Consider the following 27,921-nt stretch of genomic DNA (forward strand, 5'->3'; position numbering starts at 1 on the left):
TTATTTCCTCCGCGCTTGCGTCTGGCCGCTCTGTCCCTTCTGGTGCTGCTGCTTCACCTGGGCCAGGATGTCTCGGATCTTGCGCTGAGCCATCTGTGGGTGAGAAGAGCAAATAGGGGGAAGCTGGAGGGACCCCAAGGATCATAGAATCATCGAATTGTTAAGGTTGGAAAAGACCTAAAAGATCAGCAAGTCCAACCATCGACCCAATGCCACCATGCCCGCTAAACCATGTCCTGAAGCGCCACATCTAGATGATCTTTGAACACCTCCAGGGATGGTGACTCCACTACCTCCCTGGGCAGCCTGTTCCGATGCCTAATGGCTCTTTCAGGATGAGGGAAACTGCTTTGCATGTTGTGGAAGACGCTACAGTGCTCAGCAGGGCTGGGTGAAGTTGCTCCTGGAGAACCTGGAAATCTCAGAGATCTCCTCCCATCCTGTTTCTAGTGTGGTTTCCTCCAGACGTTGGGTTTGGGAGGTCACGCTCTGCGTGTGCCCATGCTCCCACAGCTCTCCCTCCTTCCCTCACCATCACCCATGGCAAAGGGGACAGCTCGCCATCACCCACTTCTGCAAACACCACCGGCCAGGCGTGGAAACCACTTCCACAGGAGGACACACACGTGGACACAAACCCATACATGGACACAACCCCATAGGAGCCACCAGAGAATCCACCGCTGTCAGCACAGGAGTTGCCAGGGACGTACCTGGCTGGCGTAGAAGTGCCCGATGATCTTCACAATGACCTGCTCGTTCTCGTCGGGGGTCTGGTCCCGCGGCACCACCACCTCCGCCGCCGTCAGGTTCTGCAGCTCGTTGACCTGCGGGGAAGGGGCAGAGACCAGCCCGTCGCGCCGTGCTGGAAGGACGAGCCCCTCGGGGAAATCCCAGCCGGACCACCGGGAAATCTGTCCCTGGGATGTCCCCAGGCATTGGCATGAAGCAGCCACCCTCCCAGGGATGTCCTCCCTCCCCGGGATGTCCCCCCTCCCAGGGATGTCCCCCCATTCCCATCCAAGCATCGCTTCTGCTTACGGTTTTGCCCCCTTTGCCGATGACCCTGCCCGCGGCCGAGGCGGGCACCCGGATGTGCGTCTCCAGCTTCACTTCTTCCTTCGGCCCAAAGAAGTTCTCCTCCTTCAGCTTCCCATAAATCCTGCCTTGCGCCTGCGGAGGGGAGGGGACACAGAGTCAGGTCCCCTCCGAGATGTCCTACCCTGCCACGTCCCCACAGCTCAGTGGGTCTCCATCCCCACGACCCGGGATGGGATGGCACCCCATGAAATCCCAGTTCCTTGGGGTTTCAAACCAGCTCAGCCCCTGGCAGAGCCGATGCTGGTTTACCCAGCTGCAGACTGGGCTCAGAACTGGGGTCACCACCCTGCTCCTCCCTTCCCGGCTCCGTGGGGCAGCAGAGAGGGACACCCCGAATCCCCCGCGGTGACGGTGGCGCTGGGGGAACCTTGAACTGAGCTTCTGGAGGGCCCGTGATGACGACCATGCGCACTTTGGAGTCCGGCGTCTCTGGAGGAGCAATCTGGAGGGGGGAGAGAGACGGCGGCTGTGGCGGGGAGTGGCATGGGCAGGGTGGTGGCTGTGCCCTCCCTCCCCTGCGCTGCAGGATCAGGCCCCCAGCCCGACCACCGAGGCTTCTTGGGGCACCCCTACCTTGATAGAGGCACTTGCGAACCGCGAGAGCTGCTTGATGTGCTGGCCCTTCTTGCCGATGATGGCACCGACCGCCTGCGCGGGGATGAAGACGTGCACCGTCTCCTGCTCCGGAGGCTGCGGGTACAGTGTCACCGTTCAGGGCTCAGCGTTACCACGGGGATCAAGGCTTCAAGTGCCCTCCCAAGTGATGCCCACACCTCTCCCAAGGGCACAGGACTGAGCCACCACCCGACCCTGTGGGGTCTGAGCACCTTCTCCACCACGTTTGCAATAGTTTAAAAGAACTGGTCCTGCCCCCGTGCTGGCCCTGACCCGCCCGCTGACAGCAGGTGATGCTGAAGGCATCACCCTGACCATCACAAGGGTCTTCTCCATGCAGGAGGGATCCCCGAGCTGGCAGCAGGAGCTGTTGGAGCTGCCTGGTGTTCACCTACCATGAAGGAGCTGTACGGTGCGGCCCCGGAGACGCTGCTCGGCGGAGGAGGTACTGCGTTGGAGGAGGCAGGGAAGAGGCCAACCGCAGCCAGGTTAAGGCCAGGGATGAGGTGAGATTGCAGCTGAGGGCGAGAGGAGAGAAATGCTCACTGCTTTTATCAGGACAACCTCCTGGAGAGCTCCCGTCAGCCCGGAGGCAGGGCAGGACCGAACCCCACTCACGCTCATGGCGGCCACGTCGTTCTCGTAGGCTTCCCTCACTTTCTTCATGATCTCCTGCTCCGCTTTGCAGCAGTTCTCGATGGAGCCCTTCACCGTGATGGTCCTTTCGGGGTTGTACAGAGTCAGGTCCTGCAAGCTGAGGGGAAAGCCAGTGTCAGCACCGAGACCCTGCCCTGCCCCACCAGCGCTACGCCAGGTCCTCTGGTCCTTCTCATGGGTGCTATTGGGGTGCTGGGGACACGGGGTGCCACTGCCACCATGTACTGGGACTGCCTGGTCCCAGCCAGAGCAGGGACCAGCATCATGGTTTGCACTGGGAATTCCACTCTGCCTTCACCCAAAAACACGGCTTAAGAGTAAAAACCAGTCCCAGCCATGAAACCAGTCAGTCCTGAGCTCTGCAGCCCTGAAGGGATGGGGAGGGGACACCAAAAGGATGGGGAGGGGACACCAAAGGGACGGGGAGGGGAATACAGAAAATACAAAGCTCTCTTTTTCAAGAGAGCTTTGGGGAGTGAAGCACCCACACCACAGACTGCTGGGCAGGCATCTCTGCCCACTCTCATCACATCACCCATCTCCTCCTCATCCTCCCCAGCCACCCCGGCCTGAGGAAGATCTGCCCAGGTTTCCCCAAAGGGAGCGAGGAGCCTTACGACGAGATGGTGATTTTTGTCTCCGTGTCCTGCTCCACTTTCTTCAGGTTCCGCCCTTCTTTGCCGATCAGGCGCCCCACAAAGTTGTTATGGGCCAAGATTTTCAGAGGCACTTCATCAGCTCTTGAGAGAGGAATGGGTAAAAAAAAACCAACACGAAGGGTTACTGCAGCCAGAAGAGGAGGGATTTGGCACCGAGGGACAGGGGAAGCTCAAGTCCCCTTGCTCAGAGTCCCCTGGTCCCCCAAGCCCCTCCTGCACACATGGGAGCACCATGGGACGGTACCAGAGCCCAGCAAAGAGCCACACGTGCACCGACAAGCAGGGGGAAACCTTACGTCTTGGTGTCCTTCGCCTCCTTCTGCATGATCTCCAAGATCATCTTGCAGGCAGCAGAGCAGCCCTCAGGGGTGGAGTGGATGCTGATGGCTTTTTCTGCAGCTCCCGCGTTTTCTTTCCGGTGCACATCGATCCTGCAAGCACGGGGTGGGCGCTGGGGCAGGGGAGTGGCTCTGCGGCTGCCCCACTCCCCCAGGGACCGCCCGGAGCTCACGCTCCAGCGTAAGGTTATATGCACCCAGGGAAGGAGACAGGAGTTAATTCTGGGCTCGATACTCCACGTGGACGCGGCGGCTAGAAGCTCAAATCACAGAAATCCAAATAAGGCGTCAGCATCTATTTATTTTAAGCAACAGGAGTGATGAAGTGGTGGAACAAGCACGTGCCTGGGGGACGGGATGGGCTGTCCATCACCTCCCGTCTTAGATAAAGCCTTCCTTGGGGGACAAGAGCTGTGGCCAACACAAACCCAGGGGCCAAACACAAGAGCAGGCGGGTGAAGCTCGTGCTAAATGAGACCAGCTGAAGCAACACCCTCTGCGCCAGGGCAAAGGGAAAGCCTGTCTGGGGAAGGGCATGAGAAGGTGGCTCTTGGACACATGGCCCTGCACGGCAGGAGAGCCAGAGGGGGCCTCAAATAGCCCCTTCACCCCCCAAAAAATCCATCCTCATCAATCACCGCAGACCACTCGGTTCAATAAGGTGCAAACCGGCTCGTGGGAGAACGGACTCACTTGGACTGCGTCTGCTTGGTGATGTTCCTGATGGTGGCCCCTTCCTTGCCGATGATGGCACCCACGTACTGGGTGGGCACCAGGAGGCGGAGGGGGATATCCACGGGCTGCTGCTTCACCGGTGCCCCTGCGGTGACGGGGGAGCCCTGCCTGGGGGCACCGCGCGCCCCGAAGCCGCCCCGCCGCCCGTTCTCCGGCCCTTGCAGGGACTGCTCGTCAGGGATGTAGGAGACCTTCAGCGCGTGGTTCTCCAGCTGGTGCCCGTTCAGCTTCATGATGGCTCTGGAAGGGGAGAAGGGGTTGGGGTGGGGGGGGGTCCCTCCTGGCACACTCCCACGCTGAGCGGCAGCACATCAGCTCGGCCCAAAAGGGGCCAAGCTCTCCCTGGCGTAATGCCCAGCGAGGGAGCACCGGGAGGGGGGGGAAAGGAGACGTCACAGATGCCGTGGGGACCTGGCAGGACTTTCCACCCAGCCCGGATGAGCCAAAGTATTTTAAGGGGAACCTCCTCGAGCACCCGGGGGAGGAGATGGGAGTGATGGGTGCAGGACAGGATGGTGCAGGGAGCGATTCCCACGTCTCCTCCGCCTTATGCTTTTTGGCTGCTGTTCCAACCCCTCTCCCAGCAGGATCCGGGGCTGCAGGAGCTCAAAGCTGACGGTAGATGGGGCTGGCAGCAAGAGCAAAGCCATGGCTTTGGCCACCGCTCGCCGCAGCTCCCTCAAACCTCCCGGGCTTTGTGCGCAGAAAACCAAACCTGCAGCTCTCCAGAAAGCGGTGAGTGACTCAACTCTTGAAAAAAAAACAAACCACACTCAAAACCCACTAAAACTGGCTGAACACTTTCCCTGCGAGCAGCCTCGTCCCTGCAGGATGCGAAGGGACCAGAGAAAGATGCTCGATGACGCACACGCATCCCCCCAGGAGGAAAAAGCAGGGGAGAAGGGCTGCGGATCTGAGAGCAAAACCACTTGCATGAAACTCTTCTGCTGGGTGCTCCCTGGTGAAAGAAACCCCAAATATTTCACCTTATGGGGTGCAAAGTGCAGGGCTGGTGTGGATGGACAAGGGAGAGGACAAAGCAGGAGCGTTCCCCTTGCCAGGCTCCACGGCCGGACCCTGCCCCGCGTTATTACAGAACATAAAAGAAGTCCGTGGTTCCCCCATGAAGGTTTGCTGCGACCACAGGCACATTCACGGCGGCCACGGCTGTGACAGCTGAAGTATTTCCAGCCCGGTGGCCGCAGTGACCACAGGCGACATCCCCGGGGACAGTGGCACAGCAGCGGTGGCCACATTTGAGATGTGCAAGCCTCGAGGACGGAAACCTTCCTAGATACAAACCTACCCATCAAAACCTACCCAGGCTGCCCTCCAAGGCAAGGCTCATCCCGTCCCTTTTCCAGCTTGCCAGAGCCCTTCGTCGGGGCAAAAGGAAAGTGAAGCAAACAGCGGTGAAAACCCAATTAATTTTCCATTTGTATTTACTACAAAGCCTGATCTTCCCCAGGCAGGACGGGGAACAGAGCTGCAAGCCCCCCAGTGACACGGCCACCAGCCACAGAGGACACGTGTCACCCGGCACCTACCAGCTCCTCTGGTATTTGGTCTCATTATTACTTTTTCTGGAGATATAACTCCTGAAATCACGTAAGTACAAGAAGATGTCTACTTTTCCTTGAGCAAAAAGTTATGTTTTTATTCTCTGAGCTGCAGAGAAAAGCCCGAAAACATGGGTGTCCTCTGAAGGGCGTTCATCTGAAGGTGAAGGAAAAGAAATCAGAGTTCTGGGGGGTTTCCTCAAAGATTTGCTGCATTTTTAGCCAAAATTTAGGAATTCTGGGGTAACCTGACTCCCAGCACTGGAAATCCTGTTTTCTGCAAGCGGGGAAGGGGCCAGAGCCACAGCAGGGAGGGCAGCCCGAGCTGCCGGGGTGGGACGTGGGGCACTTACTGCCTGGTCTGCTCCCGGTTGGCGTAGGTGACGTTGACAACGGCGGTCTCGCTGTCCGTGTTCACTGCGAGCGAAAGGGGCAGGAATTAGAGAGGCAACGTGAACGCCAAGGGCCCCCGAAAGCGGAGAGTCCCCGCCGGAGCTCCCCAGGGATGCACAAACATTTTTCTTCTGCAAGTGAGAAGTGTTCTGGAGGAGGGGTTTAAGAAAAGACTCGACATGGCACTTAGTGCCCTGGTCTAGTTGACATGGTGGTGTCAGGGCAATGGTTGGACTCGATGATCCCAGAAGGCTCTTCCAACCTCATTGATTCTCTGATTCTGTCCAAGGGCTCAGGCCACGCTGGGGCTCATCCCGGGCAGCACAGACCCTCCTGCCTTATTTAAAGGATCCCAATACACCATCGCGCTCTGCAGCAAAGCCACCAAAGCCAACTCCATCCTCCCGTCCCTCCTCAGAGCCCGGGGACGGTCCCAGGAGCTCCTCCGAGCCCTCCTTTCCATTTCAAGGAGGCTTATGGTAACTCTACTCTCATTAAACATCCCGGGGGTGATATTAAACCTCCTGTCTCAACTGATCGCCATTAGAAGCTGAGATAAAATCTGAGCGGAGACAGATAGTCCCCGGCTGGCCTCGGGAGAGCATCCCGTACCTTCACCCGGAGGGTTCCCACGGGTGCGGTGGGAATGACGCCGACCTGGCACCCGGTGCAGTGACACCCACACGAGCTGCCCAAAGCCACCGCACAGGACTCGCCTTTTAGCAATAGGGAATGAAAAAACAAAAGCCCCAGCGACCAGGCTGAGCCCTCTTGACATCTTCAGCCACAGCTTCTGCTGACAAACGAAAACCGTGTGTCCGTCTTCGCCTTCCTCCCCCCCAAAAAATAGCTGGGGCAGAAAATATCTTAAATATAGCTGCTTTTTTCAGTCCTACCTTGCTCGCAGTTTTCTACAGTGCCATACTGGGCTAGCAAACCATCCAGAACCTGGAAAAGGGAGAAAAAAAACCCACTTTATACTGGGATTGTCAGGACAGACCAGGGAAATACAATCAATCAATAAAAGCAGCTTTCCAGTCATTAAGATTTCACAAGCAATTAGATGAAGGAAGCTCCTGCCTGCCCCAGGACACTGGACCAAGGGCCCTTGGAGCCAGTGGGGGCGGGGGGGAGGAAAGAGTAGGGGAAAAGTCCCAGCAGTTGGTGGGAAGAAAGGTTCCGTTTTGTTCCTTATACAATAGATAAATCACATAACCCTGTTATTAATGGGGATTTTTGTTGGTGTAGCTTACGCTGCTCCTACCTGTTGAATTTACTCCTGGAATGGAAGAGGAATAAGCTGCATGGACACGAGGGTCTAGTATAATTAGACCAAATTAATAACAAAGAAAAGGAGAAATCGACTTTAATCCCAAGTACAGAAACCTGGAGGGGGGGAGAATTAGTCCTTAAATCTGATCCACACTTCGCTTGCTCCTCTTACCTCCCATCGCAGCTGGGGTGGGATGTTCCGGATTTGTATTTTCCGGCTCCTGAAATAAACGAAAAGCGATTGAAAAGCAGATTTGGTGTCCGAAGCACGGCCCGTCCTGCCTTGAACTGTTGCATGTTGATGTATCTAACCAAGCGCTGCATTTCCATACACTACCGGGGTTTTCTGATGGCTTTTGGCTAATTACACCCAGCCCGGTCGCTGCTGGATTTATGCTGAGAATAAGATGCCAGAATCCACCCCCCAACCCTTCGGCGCTGGCTGGAGCCCCAACACGGGCAGAGACTTTTGCCAGATTAAACAGAAGGATCAGAAAGCAAAAAGGGAGCTGGGTGTTCACGTCACCTGCCCTCCTGCACTGGAGACACGAAGAGACGACCCTTGGGATGCCACCGAGGGACCCGCTGGAGCATCACTGCCGCATCCAAAAACCCGAATGAATTTTAACCAGGGAGATCAAGCCATGGGCATCCCGGCTCCACCACCCGAGCTGCTCTCAGGCTGCTTCTCCATTTACATTTTTGGCTCTTCCTTGACTTCACTTTTCCCAAAATAGAAACTCTTTTTTTAATCCTGATGCCAAATTTGCTCCCGGGGGTGCTGTCCCCCCCCCACCCAACACCCCCTCGCCACGCAGCTGCTGCAGACAGCTGAGAGCAGCCGTGGGCTCGTCCGGCCACGCCGCCGCGGCTGCCGGCACCCCGACGTGCTGCCGGCCGCCCCGAGAGCCCCCACCCAAAGGCAAGGACACCTTTAGGTGCCCAAGGCTTTGAAGGATGCAGCTTTGTGGGTGCAACCCACATGCAAACAGTGCCAACCCCCCATGGATGGCTGGTCCCCCCCCACATTGGCCTCTGTTTTTCAGCAATAACCAAAACCACCGAATTTTGAGGTGCCTAAAGAGGAGGAGGATAAATGCCACGACCGTGGCAGGAGCCACCCCACAGATGAGCATCTTGGGTCACTCCCTCAGTGCTCACAGCACTACATCGGGTAAATACCCTTTGACCTGCTCATCACAGACCCGGGCTTCGAATTCAAAGTATTTAGGAACACATGAAATAATCCAAAAAAAAAGGAGAGAAAATGAGATTCCAGATCCTTATCTTCTAATTACACAGCTTCAGAAGGTGGCTCAGCTCATTTGTCAATAGGAAGAAATCGTCTCAGCATGAAATGGCCCAAAGCCATTGGTGTGATTTAGCCACACAGGTAAGGATCCCTCCTCAGCCCCCGCGTCCTGGGAGGTAAAAGCAGCCGCCTCGAGCACCCCCTCTGATCCACGCTGCCGATGCAAACCCACACACATCGAAATCCCCGAAAAGGTTGGCTGGGTCAGTCGGTTTCAAACCAAACCAGAACTGATGTTTCCCCAAAGTCACCCAAAAGATTTCCCAAAGCTTCAGACCAGAGGGATGGGCTGGCTGCTCTCCCCTCTAAAAGTCAAAACAAAGCACAAAAAAAAAAGATTTTCAGTGTTCAGCCACCAGGAAGTCTCTGAAACACCAAATTTTGTCGCTACTACAGATGGAAACTGGGTGGATGGGGAAAAAGAAGCCAACCCAACCCTTTAAACGGCAGCGTGTTGCAGGGGGCTGCAGGAAGCAAAGAGGGGAGCACGCTCGGGGACCAGACCTCGCGTTTACACGCTAATCAGCATCCCAAAATGAACGGGAGAGAGATTAAGAAATTCAGAATGCCAAGAATGTCGCAGTCCAGGGAGGGTCAAAAGGATTTGAAGCGACAGAGGAAACCCCGCAGGTCTCCCACTGCCCACCCCGGCCACGGAAACTTCTCCAGATAGCTCCGAGCATCTGCACGGGCAGGGCATGTGTTCGGCACATACGTGACCAGAATCAAATGTGCTATGGAGAGAAAAGAGCCATTTATGTCCTCACACGCCGTAATTCTGCTGGTGGCATCTAATTTTCTCCCCTTAAAAAAAATAAATAAATAAAATAAAAGCATGGGATCTCCTTTGCCGTAACTCCTGCCCGGGCAGAGCTTCGCCCGCATCCGCGCCGGCCGGGCAAGGCGAAGGGGTTGCTCTGCGCCTCACCGGGGCCGCAGCGCCTTTATTAATATGTTAATTAACCAGTAATTCCTCCCATCGCGACCACGCCACCGGGATTATTTGCCACTCCTAACGGCCTCCATCGCTGACGGATGTTAAAGCCCCGCGAGGCCACGCTCGGAGGGAGAGACGGGTCTTTCATCAGCCCAACCTGCACAAAGCAAAGCGGGATCCCACGACACCCCGGGATGAGCCAGCACCTCAAATACTTGACTCGTGGCCCATCCTGCCCCGGGGTGGGCACAGTCAGGGCCACATCCATCACCCCTTGGCATGGAGCTGCCCCACGGCGGGTGGAAACCTCCCCCTCCGACGAGCAGCCCCTGCTCGAAGCCGGCTCCATCCAAGCGCTCGGCAGCAGCTGTGGTTAGAATTACAGAGGAAGTCATGAATAAATAAACCCCGCTATTTACTCTGCTAGAAGCAGGTCCCGCTGTATTTAAATCCTCCTCTCGAAACGCCACTCTTTGAGCCACCGAATGCGCCAGCCTGGTTTCACTTGCTCGCGCTGAGCAGAGCTTCGCTCACAATAAATAATTCCTCGAGACGGCGATTCCCCGGCTTTTTATTCACGATATGCCAAGGGCGGGATCTCCTCCCTCCCTGGCTGCCAGCCAGGACTGGTACTCGCACCCCTCGGGCAGGCAGGAGCCACGGACCAGCCCCAGCATCTCCAGCCCACGGGAGGAGGTCACAGCTCTCATGGACGCTGCTCATCTCATGCCAAAGGCAGGAACTTCCCAGATCCTTGGGGTGAGCCAGAGCAGACTGATCGACCTGGTGAAAAAACATCTATTTGCAGATCTGGGTGGTTTCTGCCCACGTGTTGGTGCCTTTTTTTATTTAAAAAGAAAAAACATTGCGGGTGGAGAGCAACCAGCTGCAGGGCTGTAAGGGGAGAGGAACCACGGGTCCCAGGGATGGATCCTGGCATCGCCCCGATGGTGCTATTTATGATAACGGGATTTTAGCATCCCGCCACGTCTGTCCTTCAGCCCTCAAAAACCTGCCAACGCACCCGGCAGCCCCGCGCGGATCTGACGGCTCTCCTGCAGAACCGGGAGGTAAAGGGAGACCTTGGAAATCTCTTGATGCCCTCAGTAAATCCTCCCCAGTTGTGGGCTGGGCTCACTGGGAAAAAACCCACCCACCCTGATGCACCCGGACTGTAACGGGAGGCTGCAATGGGACCCACATCATGGAGCCACCCCACAGATGAGCATCTTGTGTCACTCCCTCATTACCCCTGAGCAGTGGAAGCGCCAAGATCTGCTCCATCAAAGCCTTTCCTCGGTTTTTCCTTCAACCAGCTCTTCAAAGAGCTCAACACACCAACAGGTTAAACTTCACTGAGGGAAAAAGCAAAGAGACAAAGTGCCATGAAGGAACCTGCAACATCCAGGTAGATAGAGATTTCTCACCCTCTCGTGCTGTGCCCATTGATACCATGTGGGTCAAACCTAAAGGGCACCAGGAGGAATCTCTTCTCCAGAAGGGATAAATCGAGGTGAAACGGGGAAAAAGCAGCAGCAAAGGAAAGCCCCGTTCACTCAGGAAACACCCACTGATGGTCTCTGACAGCTCCGGAGCCAGCTGGACTCCGGTACCCACAGCAAACTTCACAGAAAACCCCAATCACCCAGGAAGGCAGAATCATCATTCAGAATCCCAAATTAGGATTTGGGGGGTTTTGTTTGTTTGTTTTGGGGTTTAATTTTTAAATCTCACTGGGAAACGTCCAAGTGTGGATTCAGCCATCAGGATCCCTCTTCTCTCACCCCTGGATGCACCCCCAGAAATTGCCTTCGAGAGGGTGGCCAGAGCCTCCCACTTAATTAAGAATTTGCTGGTAATTCCCCGGAGTGGACTGGCACAGTGGTGGCGGTGGCAGGGACCCAAGGAAGGGGCACGAGCTAGTTAGGCACAGGCAGCCTGGCCAGGGGCCAGCGGGAGGCTGGGGCTGGCCACCGCGAGCCAGAGGCGATGGCAAAGCAGCACCGGCGCAGCCTGGTCATGCTCGAGGGTTCCCATCCCCTTTGCACGAGCCCTGCAGGGAGTTTTTGAGGCGATGCTCTGGGGGGGCAGAGCTGCTCCTCTCTGCATCGCGAGGTTATTTTGCCAACAGGATTTGACCCCCAGCATCCCCAGCACAGAGGCAGCTGGAGGGATCGGCGCGGCGGGTGCAGGATGCTCAGGTCACCCCACCTATCGCCTTCTGAGCATTTAGCCCCAACCAACGTTCCCTGGGGCACCCACAACCGCCCGCGTTACCGGCACACGATGCTCTGCACGGCTCATCCTTAGGGAGCAGCGACAACCCCCCCGCACACGTGGCTATTTCCAGCACATCCAGCCCTCCGGATTTCCTTCCTCTTCCCCCGCTGGTCCGGGGTTTGTCCCAACAACTTGTTTGCTCTTTAGCCCCAAAGCCAGGGGCTGATTTAGTGAACATCTGCTAGAGAAATGGCCAACCCTGAACACCCCGCAGGGAGCTGCTGGTTCTCTGCCCCCCATCTCCTTGCACAAGGGTGCAGATGAGGCTCTGCAGTCACACACACACCAGACACACCTTCTGTGGGACGTTGGCTACAGCATCTGTTATACCCGACACCTCCTGGACCTTCTCCGTCCCCCACCATGTATTCCTCAAAGCAGAGGTGACCCACGGCACCAAGACGCCGAAGGACCAAGCGCTCATGGCAGAGTACGGCCAAGCTCTGGGCTCTCCCCGACACCAAGCACTGACCCCATCCTGGTCATCTCCTACCAAAACCATTTATGCAGCTCCTCGGGGCAGGAGGAGGATGGCAAAAGCCAGAGACATGGGGGGGACCCTACTACAACTGAACAACATTAATGATGGCTTTTCAATCAAATGCAAATGTTATGCAAATTTGGGGGCTGAAAACACAGTGCATCCCTGATTCAATTAACAGCATTTCATTTATCTAGTTAGGCTTTGATTCAGGAAAGCACTTAATCCTGTGCTTAATGTGTTGTTGTTGTTGTTTTTTAATGTTTTAAACATTTTTAAATAGGAAAATGTGGTTGCTAAGACACAATCGTTACCAGGGGGACTTGGAGAAAAAGTTGTAGCTGAAATGACTTGCTTTTCCCTTATATACTGATAGGCTTTCAACTTGCTGGCATCTCCGCTCCGCGGGGATATTATCCCTACACTCCCTTCATCGACAAGGAAAGAAAAAGCATGAAGAAGGAGGCACCTGCTGGAAGCCCACAGCAGATCCCCACCACACAGAATCAACCAACCAGGTTGGAAGAGCCCTCTGGGATCATCGAGTCCAACCATTGCCCTGACACCACCATGGCAACTAGACCAGGGCACTAAGTGCCATGTCCAGTCTTGTCTTAAACCCCTCCAGAGATGGTGACTCCACCACCTCCCTGGGCAGCCCCTTCCAATGTCTAATGACCCTTTCTGAGAAGAAATGCTTCCTAATGTCCAACCTGAACCTCCTCTGGCGAAGCTTGAGGCTGTGTCCTCTTGTCCTATTGCTAGGACACCTCCGCGCACAGCCCAGCATTGTCCACCCACTCGGACGGGACCTGCCTCCACGCTTTAGCCACTTCACCCGTGATTTGCCATCCAAGCCCACACATCTCTTGGCTTCCCCACGTGCCTGTCAGTTGTTGTACCATTAAACCCACTGACACATGGACCCCGCAGCAGGACCAGGCATGCCAGGTCCTCGCTGGAAGCACACGCAGCAGCAAGGCAGGAAAAAAACACGTACCAAATTCACCAGATGATGCTCGAGCAAGGCCAGCGATCCCAATGCAGCATTACCTTGGCCCCTTGCTTCAAAGCCTGGTTTCACCACTGAAGCTGCTGATTGAGGTGGGTTTGGGCTACGACCTGGGCTGTGATACGGGGCAGGTCAGGCATAGTCCCACAGAGCAAGAAAAAGAGTGGCAGAACCCCAAATATTCCTCAATTGAGATGGATCCAGGAAGGGTGGAATGGGAGAGAAGAACATTCCTTTTCTTGTCCTGAAAAGGGACGCAGCTTGCAGCCTGCTCAGGAAACACTGATTTAAACAATGACTTTTCCGTATCTCCCATAAAGAAAAAGCAAAGGTCTCCCAGAGAACCATCCCCTGCCTCCAAAACACTTTGTCCTACCAGATCTTAACGTCATCAGTGCAACAAACTCTTAAACTCTTTCTTCTGAAAGCATCTTGTGTTATTTTGAGCTGCCATCCTCCTTCCTTCCAACCCCAGTGACCTGCTTGCCCTCATATCCTAAATCTTCACCAAAAAAAGAACCAGCTTCTCTATAAACCACACACCAGTGAAAAGCCTCCATGGCCACAGTGGTTGCTCTTCACTGGGGGATCTGTCCAAGGCAAGAGTTCCAGCTGCGCTTGTGCAACAGCAAAGCCAGAGCTGCAGGGTGGCTGATGGGAAAGAGATTTGGAGGTGGAATAAAAGGAAGAGGAGGTTGAGAAATATGTAAATATGTATAAGGACAAGATTAAAGCAGCAGAAAGAAAAGCAGAGAGAAAACCAGGCTCATCCTTTGAAGAGAAACGATCCAAGAGGCCCCTCCTGAGGGGATCAGGCCAAGCCAACACAGACATTTGGTTTCTTGCAGTTGGAGGGATGCAGAAGCGAAGCAGCCATGGGATTTCGGAGAAATGCGGACACATCCTCCACCCAAGAGTCTCACACAGACCCATTCACCTCCGCCAGCGGTTATCTCTGGCAAGCAAGCATGACATGATTAATCCTTTCCATCAATCATCTCAGCAACCAGAATTTGATCTTGGGCTAATAAATCTGTCTAATTGGTTTCTCCCCATTAGCTCTTTTTCGGAACCGCTTTGTACATGGAGAATCACACCTAATAATTGATGAGATTTTTTCAGGGAGCTGCCGAGAACGAGTGGTTGTCCATGAGCATCCCTTTGAAAGCCTCGGAGAACCCATTCCCATTTTCACTAGAGCTCCTGCATCCCGGGTGCAGAAGGAAGGGACTGGTTGATGCCCAGAGCTGGGAAAAATGCTCTGGTTTATATTCCCTTCTCTATTAAACTGCAGTGCTTCTTTTCCACTCCTCATTTTCCCCACTGATCCCAGGTAGGTGATGCTGGCATGGAGCACACACCACATCCACCCAGCAAAGTGTCAGCTTCTGAGAGGAGTCAATACCTCAGTCCTTCAAAAGATGCAAAAAAATCTCAAAGCAAGCTCAAAAACCCCTTATCCTCCACTTGCCCAGAGGAAGACTCTCATCATCTCCCAGACTTCTGCAGTTAGTCCTTGCCAAAGTCAATACATCAAGTATCTGCGGACAGGACAAGTCTAACAGTAAGTAATAGAGAGGAAAGACGGATGAGTTTTATACCACGCATCCATTTGGCATTATCTTTCCATTGTCATTTGCTGGCAGGTTGCCAGGTATTGAAAGGCTCTTTCTGATGCTCCGAACATGCCCCAAAGCCAAGCCCAGCTAAACTCGGTGGGTTCCCACAACCAGCATCCCAACCCCAAACCTCAGTGGGACACGCTGCCCTGACAAACGGGCAGGAGACAACACACCAGCTCCCTCCCAGCCACCTCCAGCTGCGGGGCAGCTCAGTCCCACTGTGACCCAGCAGCCAGCGAGACACACTGAGAGATTTTCATCCCTTAAGAAAAACATCTAAAATTTCAATTCTCAAACTGACCTTAATCAAACCTGACCCCTGAGCTGGCACTGGACTATGAACACACCAACAAATGCGATGTTTAAAGGCCAATTTTCTTGCAGACCATTATACGTGAAGGGGTGGTAGAAGTGGGACTTGTTCCTTGCCCCATCTTTTACCTGTGGACCTCGAAGCACTTCTGAGACCATCACTTCAGAGCACAGCACAACACAACAAACTCCGAGGCAGCCAGGCAAGGGAGCACAGTGTCATCTCCATGCCCTCAGAGCGTCAGAGGGAGCACTTCCAACTCCTCGTGGCTCTTCGCTTCCCTCCATCCCTCAAACTGATATAAAAACCTGAATAAAAGCACACACGAGATAAAGTATATTCTGCATTTTGGTGCATTCTGCACGTTTCAGGCATCTTCCTTGACCAACCTTGAGTCAAAAAAGTCCTAAGCGTGGATTCTGACTCAGTCACCTGCCTCCTGGAGCTACTGCATCAGCCACTGACACCGGAGATATCTCAGCTCACCAGGTCTCCTGCCATCCTCCTCCAACCCCAACAATGCATAAAACAAAAGCTCGTATGGTGTGAAACCCACAGTCTGGCCACGCTGGCTCCCGTCCTTCCTTACTGTCTTCCTTAGGCTGCTGGGGATGGGCTTTCTGCACGCAGCTGGGTGCCACCCATGAACCTCTCGCCCGCTTCTCCTTGCCACGAGAGCGCACCTCTGTCCTCCTCCAGTGTCCGCGACGCATTTTGAACTGGTTTCCAATGCCTCTGATGGTGCTACAGGCTCAGGGATGTTTTGAGATGAGTTCAGGCATTGCAAAGCAGCCAAGCGAAGCTTCGGGCAGCTCCCACGGAACCCCAAACCCCATCAGCACACGCTCTCGGGTGGGTCTTAGATCACTCTATTTCCAAATAATTAAGAATCGTTACCAGGGTGATTGACAGGTGTCACTCAGATATGTTGCACATAGCTCTGCCTCCAGAAAGTGGCCAGGGACATCTTTTTATTCTGTATTTCCACCCCCCCAGACAGTGGGGTACTGGTCTCTTACTGGAGATCTTACAGACGCCGGCGTGCTCGGAGCAGGGGCAATGAGGAGGGGTGCGTTAAGGGCGAGGGGAGCTGCAAGGATTCAGGGCCCCGACAACGGCAGATGCACGAGCACATGCCAGCGTCGGCGTGAGAAAGGAAGAGGAAACAAAACTGCTTGTGACTTCTGAGGGTTTGTGTGATTGAGGGAGGAGGAGGAAGAGGAGGAGGAGGCAGCAGCGTGGGCACCAGCGGCTTTGAGGGCTCCTCTGCTGCGGAGAGCAGCACGGCTCCCCAGACCCTCGTGCCTGGCAGGGGCAGATTTGTCAGATAAGCCTGGATCAAAAATCGATACCCGAGAGTCCCCGTGCAGGGCTCCGTGCCAGCGGCGCCGAGTCTGTTTTAAGGCAGATCAGGTTGAACCAGTGCAGCGATTGCACGCAGACGAGCCCGCCGAGATCAAAGCGGACTCGTAAAGGGAGAATCCAGAAGTTACAACACAGATTACACTATCTTATGAGCTTAATTCAAGGGTGGAGAGCCTTTTGTCAAAACTCAAGTTAAAACCCGTGACGCCGTACTCAGACCTGCCAGTCCTCCCAGTTTGGGTGGGGAGGTGGTGGTGGGGTGCTCAGACCTCCAGCAGCCCCGGCTGCGAGCAGCACGCTTGTCCCCATCGCGTCCCCCATCGCACTGGGCACAAACCCCAGCCCAGATCCCAGCCAGGAGCTCCCACAGCCCCTTCAGCCCTGGCACCACCACCGTCACCAGCTGGGTTACAACTGCCATGTGTTTTCCACCAAAAGCTGCAAGTGAAATCAAAATGCTTCCACTCTCCTCTCTAAGGGAAGGTAAAGAGATGAAACTGAGTCAAAAAAGTATAAGTGAGCTTTTTTTTTTTCTTCTTCTTCATTTCCAGCATAGATTTTAAATAGAATAACCGAGTTCTTCACCAAATCTGGTTGAAGCCGGACTCGCTTTCTCTTGCGTTTCCTCTTCAGGAAGGAGGCGAGGGCAAAGCAAAACTCTTCTAAGAAAACACGATCTACCGTTTCCATTGAAAAATGAGAAATGAAGGTTTCCCACGCAGAGCCCCCAAAATCACCCTTCAGGGGCAAGAGGAAAGATGCCAACAGACCCACCTCAGACAGCCCGACCGAGGGGGCCAGCGGCACCACAGAGCCCACGCGGATGCGGCCGTGCTCCTCCTCGGGCATCTGCTGGGGTTTGGGAGACGGTTAAACCCCCCCGGCTGCTTCCCTCATCCCACCGGCGCTGGACCAGCAGCAGAGGAGATGAGAAGTTTCCAGACAGGGAAAGACATCCTGTGTTTGTTAGTTTGGGGTTGGGGTTTTTTTAGCAAGGGGGTCGTGAATAAGAGAAGAAAAGAAAAGGCTGAGGCTCAGGTAGGACAGGGCAGGAGCTGGAAGACAGCAAAGATGGGGCTTTTATACCCCACCAGCATTCACCTCGTTACAGTTAAAGCCCACCACTACTTTGGCACAGGCACCATGAAAACCCAACCCGACAAAGACACACCAAATAAATCCAACGCACCATTAGGGAAATCCAGCACAAAGCTGTCTGAATATCTGATCTGGATTTTTTCCTAAGTTAATTCCCCTCAGACATGTTCGTGCCCTCCCTCCTGTCTGCCTTCCATAAACATTCCTATCGCCAAGTTTTACTGGCGCAAACAGCGGCAGAAAGTAGCTTTCAAAGTTGCATGAAAAAGTATTTGGGGAAACTAAATATCAAATTTGCCCTGTGCAAATATTCACGCCGGGCACGCAGGGGTGTGCTGCCAGGAGGGCGCAGGAGCGATATCACGGGGCGGATAAAGGCTCACCGGGGGAAGCTCTTCATTCAAGCCGTAGCTTTTAGAGTCACAAATATTCCCTCCCCTCGGTACATATCACATATAAAAGTCACAGCCACTTTGCATCTCTGCCCTAAGCAAGAAGAGGCTACAGATGTCCGAGAAATTTGTTGCGTTATTAATTCAGCTGTGACCGAACGCTAAACAACGGCTATATAAAGTTCATATAAAGTGGTATATTTAGGCTCAAATTCAGCACATGCCTCATTTTTACCATCGAGGCAGCCCTGTTAACTTCAAAAGGATGGCTTCCCTGTTTCAAAGCACGTCCTTGGGAGCCTCATGAATCCGAGCCTAAAAGCACAACATTTATACGAGGTTCTTGGCTTCTCATGAAATTACACCCCAACAAACAACTCCAGAAAGCCTACAGCAGCCACGAGCTCTTCTGCCTTAGAGAGACCACGATTTTCTTGTAGTCTTTGCCCCATTTGATCAATTTGTTTGTAAATACTTTTATGCTGGAGGCTTGAACCGCAGGAGATCTCAAACCACACGTGAATGTCTTCAGAGCAAAGAAAACATCCGTACTCAGGTATATCTGTGTGTGGATATATGTACATACACACCTACCCACTCTGGGGGTCCAGTCTGCTTGGACATGACCAGTAACACCCAAGGAATAATTCGGATAAGATCGACAGCCCTGGTGAAAAGGCTAAAAAAAAAAATCAGGGGGACAAGTACCTCCTCTGGACCTGCCAGCCTGTGCCCCCAGCAGCCACCCGCCCTCCTTGGGGGCTCTGGGGCAGCAGCCGCCTCCGTGGCATCAGGGGGGCAAAGGGGCAGGACCCACGTGGGGCCAGGAGCTGCTGAAACCTCACAGGTATCAGCTGGGGAATCCAAATCTCAAGAAATAAGAAGGAATCCCCACGGTCCGATTTCTCAAGAGCGCTCAGCACATCAGGCACTAATCGCTTCTGAAAACGGAGCTTTTATTTAGATGCTTAAACGCAAGTTGGAAAAATCTGGCTCCAATTGCGGGTGAAAATCTGGCCCCAAGAGCCTCTTTTTTTTTCTTTTTTTTTTTTTATTCTCTTCCCTTTTATTTGGCTCTAGATCACAATTCTCCTGTCTCTGTCACACCCCAGTCCGGGAGGCTGCTCCCCCGGGATCTCCGCTTTTAACTTCGTAAAAAAAAAAAACAAGGAAACTACAGCGGGACCTTCGTCAGAGTGAAAACTTTCTCCTTTTTGTGCAAATCCATTTCCCTGTAATCTCAAGTGCTGTTTACACATGGCAATACCCCCGGACCGTGCGGGATTTGCATCTCGCCGCGCGCCGCGTGGATCCCTGCCAGCTCCCGGCGGTTCCTGGTGCACGGGGCTGCTGCTGCTTTTATTACAGGCGCGCGGCGTTCGGAGCATCTTAAACTCGACCTGGTGGATTACTCTTAAAAATAAAGCATGGACCTAGTTCTGCTGGGGGTGCCCATGGATTAGGGTTTTATTTTCTTAAATCAGATCGCTCCGTACGGACCAGACAATTACAGTAGCCCGAAAAGTGTGAAATTTCAGCTCTGACCATGTCAGGGCTCCCAAGTGTCAGTTACAATAAAATAAATGACCCATTTCCTGACGGATCGCGAGGGCTCCTCCAAGAGGGACAGACAGATTTTTTTATGTTTGTTTATTTTCTCTATTTTTTTCCCCCCTGACGGGAAGGCTGCGCTGCCCTGCTCCTTCGCATCAGGCGGTGGGAGCGGAGTAGGGATGCTCTCGTCCCTGTGCCGCTGCCCTGGCACTGCCCTCCTGGCTGCTCCCACCCTGTCCCCAGCACCAACGTCCCTTCTCCCTCCCGCCGAGCTCTGCCAGCTCCTGGCCCCTCGCCTCCAGCCAGGATCTCAATAAACCATCCCCCTGCTCTTCGGGTTTTATGAGCCTCCTTGGGGAAGCTCCCATGCAGGGCTGTAAAGGCAGCCGGAGCGGGCTCGACTCGAGGCAGTGGCATGGGGAGGATGAATGGTTTCCCAAAAGCACTTCCCAACACACACACAGACCACCCGGGTACCCCCAAAGCCTCCCCTCTGAACACACACCCCAAAGCCGCAGAGATACCCAAAAGCAGCCGCCTTCGCTTCAGACGCTCCTAAAATGAAGCCGAACCCCAGGGAAGGGGGGTTGGACAAGAGTTGGGCAGTGTCCCCTACGGGAAGAGCTGGCAGGAGCCAGAAAAGGGCTGCAGGACCCCAACCCTCGCAAGGCCCTTTCCAGAAAGACCCATCCATTGCTAACTCTGTCCAGAGGAGAAAACCCAGCGGGTTTCAATTAAAGCATGATTTTTTTCTTTTAAATCTGTATACTTAAAACCATGAAGACCGCTCCAGCATCTTCAAGAGCAGGCTACGGACACTAGACATAAACCAATGAGGAACTGGTTTCCACTCCCCTTCACTGGGTTATTCCATCAGAAGCAGAAAACACAGACTGGTTTTAAGAAAACCAGCTTAAAACACCACCTTACATTAACTTTCCCACAGCTTCCCAGGGACACTACCAACATACAAGAGGTGTAAACCCTCCAGCCTGCTTTGGTCTGAGACATCTGCCCTGGGCTCTGGGCAGGACTTGGATGGGGAGGGACCTCTCGAGGTCACCTTGGCCAACCCCAACGTTCCCTCAGCCCATCCCCTCTGCAGGGACATGGGGCTTGATGCCACCTGGGCAGAACATCTCACAGTTCACCAGAAAACACGCAAGGATGAGGACAGATCCTTGCGGACAGATGGACAGAGACACGTACACCTCCCTCAGCACCTCCTGCAGAAACAAGGAAACCTTCCAGCCAAGACCCTTGTGATCTCACCAGCTCCACAACCTCCAGGATAATCCTGCAATTTCCAGGTCACCCCCTGCAAAGGTTTCCGAGCCGAGCTCCCTGCAGGGTTTGCACATTTACTGGCAACGAGCAGACGACCTGGGAAGGCAGCTGGGATAAAACACCACACACCTCTGGGGTGGACAAACACCCCCGTGGGTCTGGGCTTCTCATTTCATAAAAAATAGGTTAAGAAAAACTTTCCTGGTGAGTAGACTATTCCATAACTGCCTGTACAACCCTCCCCATGCCTCTCCCTGCAGCAGCTAAAAGCCACCCCAAGCAGATGCAGAATGATGGAGGACATCATCCCCATCACTGATACATTTTTCTCCTGTGCCACTTTTCTTAAATTTTTTAAGCTTTGCTGAACAAGTGCATTTTTCCCCTCCCAGGTACTCAGTGCAGGACCCTCCCAGATCATTTCCATGCTTCAAACTGGGCAGAATAAGAATTTAAAGGTGCACAAAGGCTCAAACCCACCGGTCAGTGAGGAGCCTGGCAGCGAGGAGGACAGGCAGACCCTGCAAACTGCTTCTTCTGCCAGTTCCTCCCTGGTTCATCGGGGTCCAGCCAGCGGCTGGGAACCCTTTGGACCCGCAAACCCAAAGAGGCAGCTGGCAGTGCTGTTCAGACGTGGGTGACTTAGGAGCACACAGCCTTGCTTCAGCTTTTAAATGCCTCTGGTCACAGGGAAAATGAGAGTTTTCACCTAAAAATTTTGAAAAGCTCCTCTCTCGTGGAGAAAAAAAAAAAAGAATACAAACCAGAAAAGTCCCTGCAACCTCTTTAAAAGGCTTTTTTTCAGAAGAAACCTGCAGCCTCCAGGTTTCAGGCTCCTCAGTTTTTCAGTTTTCCCCTACTCCCCTCCTTAATTTCTGGAAAGGGGGAGACACCAGCATCCCCGGGGGCCTCCCTGTGCATCTGCTTTAGGCTGCCACTTCTCCTGTCAAACCTGTTCTATAAAACCAGTGGCATCATTAAAAGCAGCAGAATAAACCCCCACACCTTCCACCTGCATCGGCAGAGGCACCTTCTGTTCCTAAACCCAGCAAATCTGGAAGGCAGGGGGGCTGGAGCTGGTAACCCCAGCAGGGAAAAGGGGCTGGAGATGTTTCCCCCTGCTCCAGCCTGGAGCTGCAAAGTCCTGGACCAACCTTGGGCCATCCCAAGCAACCTGAACTCTCCCCAAACCCTCTCAGTAACTCTGGAAAACATTAACATCGCTGGGGGCTTGGGCTGGGGGGGGCAGAAATCTCCTTTTTTTTTTTTTTAAATTCTGAAAGGTCTCAATTTTCAAAGCGAGTACTTTAACCCCAACTTCCCTTCACCATATCTCTGTTTGCTTGGTTTTTAACCTAAAAGGCAAAGATAGAAACAAATTCGACTGGAGACACGGATTCAGCCCCAGCAATTGCTACTGAGGTTTCTCTAGGGGAATTCGATTTATTCTTTTCTTTGGAATTTAAAAATCATCAAACAAAGGGCACCCACATGGGATGGGCTCTGTCTTCTACGGGTTCAAAACTTGAGGCTACAAAGTTTACAGTTAAATTGCAATTTCTTGGACATATTTGCCAGTTATGGCTCCTACGTGGAAAGGGGGAAGTAAAGGCAGTTCTCTCACTTCAGGCTGTAAATTGGTAAATTTCTCCCAGATATGCTAAAATTGATTAATTTTTCTCAGTTTTAAACCTCATGGATGAAATTTACTCACAAATTACTAATTTAATGACAAATTATTTCTAGTTTTTCTAGCTGGAAATCACCAAAACATATTAATTTCCAAATGACTACACTTCTCAGAGGTGTAAAATCAGTAACAGAGAGCTCTCAGCTCACAAAAATAAAGCAAAGAAGAACTCCAGATTATTGTCCTTTTTGGTAATCAAAAAAAGTAGTAACAAACCAAATCCCATTAAACTCAACCTCCCCAGAAAGGAGCATTCATCCTGCCTCTCCATTGCCAAGCACTGCTGTAAACAAGGGTGCTCCTAATTTTTTTTTAGAGATACTTTAACTTCTAAACCAGACCTGTTTTAAGGGGAAGAGAATGATCTTAACAGTGGATTAAAAGCATATTTTGTCTCAGTATTCAAGACAGTGTCTTTATTTTAATGGAAAAGAACTAGCAAACTTTTTTCAGTTCAATTTTCAGAGAATCTGAACACCAGGAGGGAGAAAGGCGCATTTTTTGATTAATCCTGACAAACAAAGAAATCACACTCGCCACGATCAAAAATTTTAAAATATTTCGTTACGAACAATTAATTGCACGATTATGCACACGCAAAGAGAACACTCCTCTGGTGCAAAAACATTAATTTGAAACAAAGACAAAAAAAAGAGTCAATTTTAAGATTCCTCCATGCATTTCTATGCACTACACAAAATCCTCACATCATTAACAACATTTAATAACTCCCACCTCCTCTCGGGAGCACACAGACTCTCTAAACCTCCAACTTGCTCGTGAACAACCTCTGCTTCAAAATACCCTTTTAGTTTTAAGTCTATGGGCTGCTATCGACCCAACTCCCTCTTCCCCCCCAATTACTTGGTTTCATTCTCTCTGGTCGACTCACTTCCACATTCCTCATATTTGGAATGTCTGCTTGATGGATTCACTTTTTTTCCCCCCTCACCCCTCCTCCTCGCATCATTCATTCATTCTTTCGACCCCATCGACTTCAGGCTTTTCAGCTCCAACCCCCCCTCAAACCAATCCTTAACCTTAAGTAGGAAAAGTGAATTTTTTTTTTTTTCTTTAAAGAATCTTTCCTTTTTTAACCTTCTGAAGAATAAAGCATGCCATCAGTTTTAAGATTTTTTTTTAAATCCTCTTAAGTTTCTCCAAGTTTTTCTATCAGCAACGTTAAAGAAAATGTAACTCCCAAACAGCACTGAGATACTTTAAACAAATCTAAACTAACTTTAAAACTCTTTTTTTTTAATTAAACGACATATTCATCAGCACTGACTTTTCTTTACAGTCTAATACTTCTAAAGTATTTCGTTAAAATGGTTCCTCATGATCATTAACATAATTTGCAGCTTTAAGTGTTATTTGAAGAATCGCTGTAATTAACCAACTCTCAATCAGTTTATCCTTCTCGGGTATTTTGGTGCAGCAGCTACACACACCAAGCGCTTTCTTGTGCCATATTAAACATATTCAGTAATTTTTAATTAATTTCTATAATGGGGTTAGGGACAGGAGAGATTTTAAAGAAGGAAATAAACCGACAGGGAAGATTTATTTACAACCTGCAGTTTCACCGGCCACATTCATTTCTAAAAACACCCCAATCCCTTTTCCTGAGCATTCCCTACTCGCGCTTTCAACGAGAAGAAAACACAACCAAAAAGCCAACTTTCTTCTATAAATTAGCTGGGAAGGGCACCAATGCTCATGACTTGTTTTCCCACATTTCTAAAGAGGAAAAAAAAAAAATAAGATCAGGTTTGGGGGGGGAGAGGGCGGGGGTTTGGTTTAGATCCCACCAAACCCATCTGATTTTGTCCTCGCTGCTCACACGTAATTAACCGTTTCCTGCTCTCTGTGCCTTTAAACTGGAAAATCCAGTCTTAAAAACAAGCAGAAAGGGAAAAAAAAAAAAAAAGAATGAAAAAAAAAAAGTCGCCTTTGAGGCAGCCTCCCCCCCCCCCCCATCATCTCAGCCCTTATCCTTGGAGGGTGCAAAATACACCGAATTACCCCCCAAAAGCCCTCCTGGGGCAACCAACCTGCCAAGTTTACAAGCAGCTGCCAAAAAGTTACATTTTACCGACCCAGAAACACAAACTACTTCCCTAAAGTGAGACAAAGTAACCGCGGCCGCTGCAGAGTGCACCGGGGACCCCCCCAGCCCCGGACCCCCCCCGGGTCCCGCAGCCCCCGACGGCCAAAGCGGCTCCTGTCGCTTTAAAAGCAGCACCCGAGGGAGGGAGGAGGGTCATTTTAACCCCCCCAGCACCAAAAAAAGGGGGTTTAACAACTTAAATGCAAGGGATTAAGGTTTAAGGCGACGCAGGAGAAATGCAAACCGACCGGTAAAGTTTCCCCCCCCCCGCCAACATTTATTTGAATTACAGACGCCAAAGAAATATTCCCATTTTCAGTGAATTTCTCCCCACGCGCTCCTGGGGGATGAGATCTGCTCCCCCCAATCTATCGATTATCCAGCAGCACTAAAGGAAAAAAAAATTAGAGGTTTGTTTTCTCTTTTTTGGAGTGTTACTATGTTGCCCTTCCTTGGGTAATCGCCTTCCCAATAACACCCTTCGCTCGTTGATAATTAAGCCACAGCGAGTCACCCAGCGCTGCAACGAGCACTATCGATCCCCCCTGCCACGAGGCGCTAAAAAATAAATAGTAATAAGAAGAATAAAATCTTGGGTAGGGAATTATTAAATGGATTTTTTTTTGGCCTTTGGGATCAGCCCCTGCCAGCGGAGCCCGCTCTGCCACAGCCAAAGCCGCCAAGTTTGGCAGCCGCCCCCAAAGTGGGGCCAAGGGGGTGACCCCAAAAATGGGCTCCCAACCCCCAGCCAAGGGAGGGGATTCTTCAAGAGACGAAGGAACTGGGAGAGTTTGGGGAGGAAGAGTTGGCTTCGCCTCCTCCCTCCGCGCCCGGGCGTTGAAGTAACTGCCTCGTCACGTGGCCGACGCGGGTTTCGGGCTGCGCGATCCAACGTGGACTATTTGGGGTTGGGGACTAACTCGCCCTCAGCCCAGGCGGCCTCTCCTTGAGCTGGGGCTGGGGAGGGGGGAGCTCTGCAAAATAAAAATAAAATACTTTTGATATTTGCTACCTAAGCCCCAGCGGGGCCGGGGAACGCAGGGCTGGGGGCTGCTCCGGCGTCCTGCACGCCAGCCCCGCGCGCAACAACAAAGGGCCAAGAAGATGGAGAGGGCCGGGCTGGGCAAGGCCGGCGGCGGCGGGCGAAGCCTCTTGGCAGGTAGATGGAAACGGCCAAGAAACGTAGTTTTTGCCCCAAAATAAAAGTTGCTGGTGGGCAGGAGCTAGGCCAGCGCCCCACGCTCACAAGGTTTTAAATCCCTCCCCAGCATGGCGAGACCAGCCCCATGGCGTGGGTTGTTTTTTTTTTTTCCTTTTATTTAAGTTCTCATCACCAGATCCCAGCAAATTTCACTTTTAAAATTTTTTTTTGCTATTTTTTTCTTTTAATTTTACTGTTCTCTTGGAAAACAAAAGGTTTCGCCCATTTCACAGCGGAGGAGCCGAGCGAGGCTGGGAAATTCTTCCAGTGCCACAAGTTTGAAAATCCCAACCCAAAACGCCTCAGCCATCCATCACCTTGGGTGAGCTGCTGGATAATTGTTTAACCATTTCTTTTTAAAAGAAATAAAAACAAACTTGTTCTCAGAGGAAGTTTTCTTCAAAACAAACAAACAAACAAAAAAAAAAACAAAAACGAAATTAAATGTTGATCCTCAAAACTGCCTCTCACCCCGCTGGGGATGTATCTAAAGCCAAATCACCAACATCTCTAATTTCACATGCACATATTTGGGTACAAATTTTTTTTGGCCTCCTTTATCTTACATTAATTTTGTTTTTTTCCCCCAACAGAAATTTAAAAAAAAAATAATTAAAAAAAAAAGAAATTAAAACACTGTATTACCTTTGCTTTTTAGGTACTGAATGTTCAATCTCTAGCTGTTTTCCATGAAGCTCCACTTTCCCTAAAAACAAAATGTGTCTGTTTTTTAAAATCTGGGTGGAGTGGTCAGAAAGCTTTTGGATAACATACTATCACGTGAAACCTCGCAATTTAATTCAAATTACGACCAACTACGCACAAATACATTTTCCGATTCCTTTACAAGTGCATTTTATTAACTATAAGCCTGGCTTCAACTGGGCAGCGGTGGGAGGGAGTGGTGAGCGAGCTGTCTGGACAATGTTCCTTAGGAATATTTAATTCCTTAGTTCATCCCGCTTTGAGCGAAAGAAAATGAGGAATAATATTTTGAGACCAATTCTACGCCTTTATTTAATTCCGCCTTGTTTAATCCCTGCGAGAAGTCCTTCGGGCAGATTGCTCTTCCCCCCCTCCCATTAAAAGGCTCAAAAATTGTAACTCCATGGCAGAAATGGATTTCTCTTTGAAAATGGAGCGGGTTTCTCTGCTGCTGGGTTATGATGATGATTTTTATTTTTTTTTTTTTTGGAGGGGGGAGAAGAGGGGAAGAGCCCGGCGGGAGGTGGGGGGAGCCTGGGCTGAGAAGGGGAGGGGGGGAGAAAAAAAAAATTCAAATATTTTAAAAATTATCTGCTTCCCGGGGAGCTTTTTCTCTCCCTGCGAGCAGCATGGCGACCTTCGCGCTACTCCACACATCACATGCCCCAGGAAACCCAGTTTCAAATCAAAATGGCCAAAGTCCCAGCCCACCCGCCCGTGCCGCGACGGGACCCCCGCGCCGAGCCCCGCCGGGGCGGCCGCCCCGCAGCCTCCCGGGGAGGGGGGGACCCACGCGGGGCAGGGGGGCTGCGTGGGGCGGGGGGGGACCCTCTCTTTTCCCCCCCGCGCTGCTTTTTTTTGGGCGGGGGGCAGCGGTGGGGAGGGAAAGTGGGGTCCCACCCCGCAAGCCCCGACGGGGCGCAACGGGGCGAGGGGCCTCACGGGTTTTTTGGGGGGGAGGGGGTGTGCTAAGCGCTGCGGGGGGGGGGTCCGCAGCTCTGCGGGGAGGGGGAGAGGAGGAAGCGGGCGGGGAGGGAAGGCGAGATAATGCCGCTTACCCGAAAAAGTTTCGATGGCTTTCATGGCCCACTGCTCGTCGGGGCAGTCCACAAAGGCATAGCCGGACTTGACGAGGAACTGCCCGCTGAAGGAGATCTTGTGGTCGTTAAAGACTTTCTCCAAGTCGGCCGGAGTCACGTTCTCGTTTAGGTTCCCGATGTAGAGCTTGTTCAT

At 52.2% G+C, this 27,921-nt stretch overlaps 1 protein-coding gene across 2 annotated transcripts; it reads right to left on the reverse strand.

Moving 5' to 3' along the window:
* IGF2BP1 (insulin like growth factor 2 mRNA binding protein 1) lies at window positions 1-27,921 on the reverse strand. Of its 2 annotated transcripts, XM_068418627.1 has the most exons (15): window positions 27,747-27,921; window positions 26,629-26,689; window positions 7,502-7,550; window positions 6,954-7,005; window positions 6,018-6,081; window positions 4,064-4,345; window positions 3,329-3,463; window positions 2,991-3,113; window positions 2,335-2,470; window positions 2,112-2,234; window positions 1,675-1,791; window positions 1,469-1,543; window positions 1,042-1,173; window positions 714-827; window positions 1-93 (listed from the first exon to the last, which is right to left on the reverse strand). In XM_068418627.1, the coding sequence occupies exons 1-15, from the start codon at window positions 27,919-27,921 to the stop codon at window positions 1-3; spliced, it is 1,731 nt and encodes a 576-aa protein (XP_068274728.1). The 2 variants fall into 2 exon arrangements, with proteins under 2 accessions (XP_068274728.1, XP_068274729.1); XM_068418628.1 differs by lacking the exons at window positions 3,329-3,463; window positions 4,064-4,345.

The sequence above is a fragment of the Nyctibius grandis genome, chromosome 26 (genome assembly GCF_013368605.1).
Source record: "Nyctibius grandis isolate bNycGra1 chromosome 26, bNycGra1.pri, whole genome shotgun sequence".
Taxonomy (NCBI): Eukaryota; Metazoa; Chordata; class Aves; order Nyctibiiformes; family Nyctibiidae; genus Nyctibius; species Nyctibius grandis.

Excerpts from the sequence above, each read along its gene's own strand:
- IGF2BP1 (XM_068418627.1), bottom strand. The coding sequence starts at position 27,921 with ATGAACAAGCTCTACATCGGGAACCTAAACGAGAACGTGACTCCGGCC. Across the intron at positions 7,551-26,628 it reads TCAGTACCTAAAAAGCAAAG|GAGCCGGAAAATACAAATCC; the intron begins GTAATACAGTGT and ends CGTTTATTTCAG. Across the intron at positions 4,346-6,017 it reads AACCGGGAGCAGACCAGGCA|AGCCATCATGAAGCTGAACG; the intron begins GTAAGTGCCCCA and ends CTCCCCTTCCAG.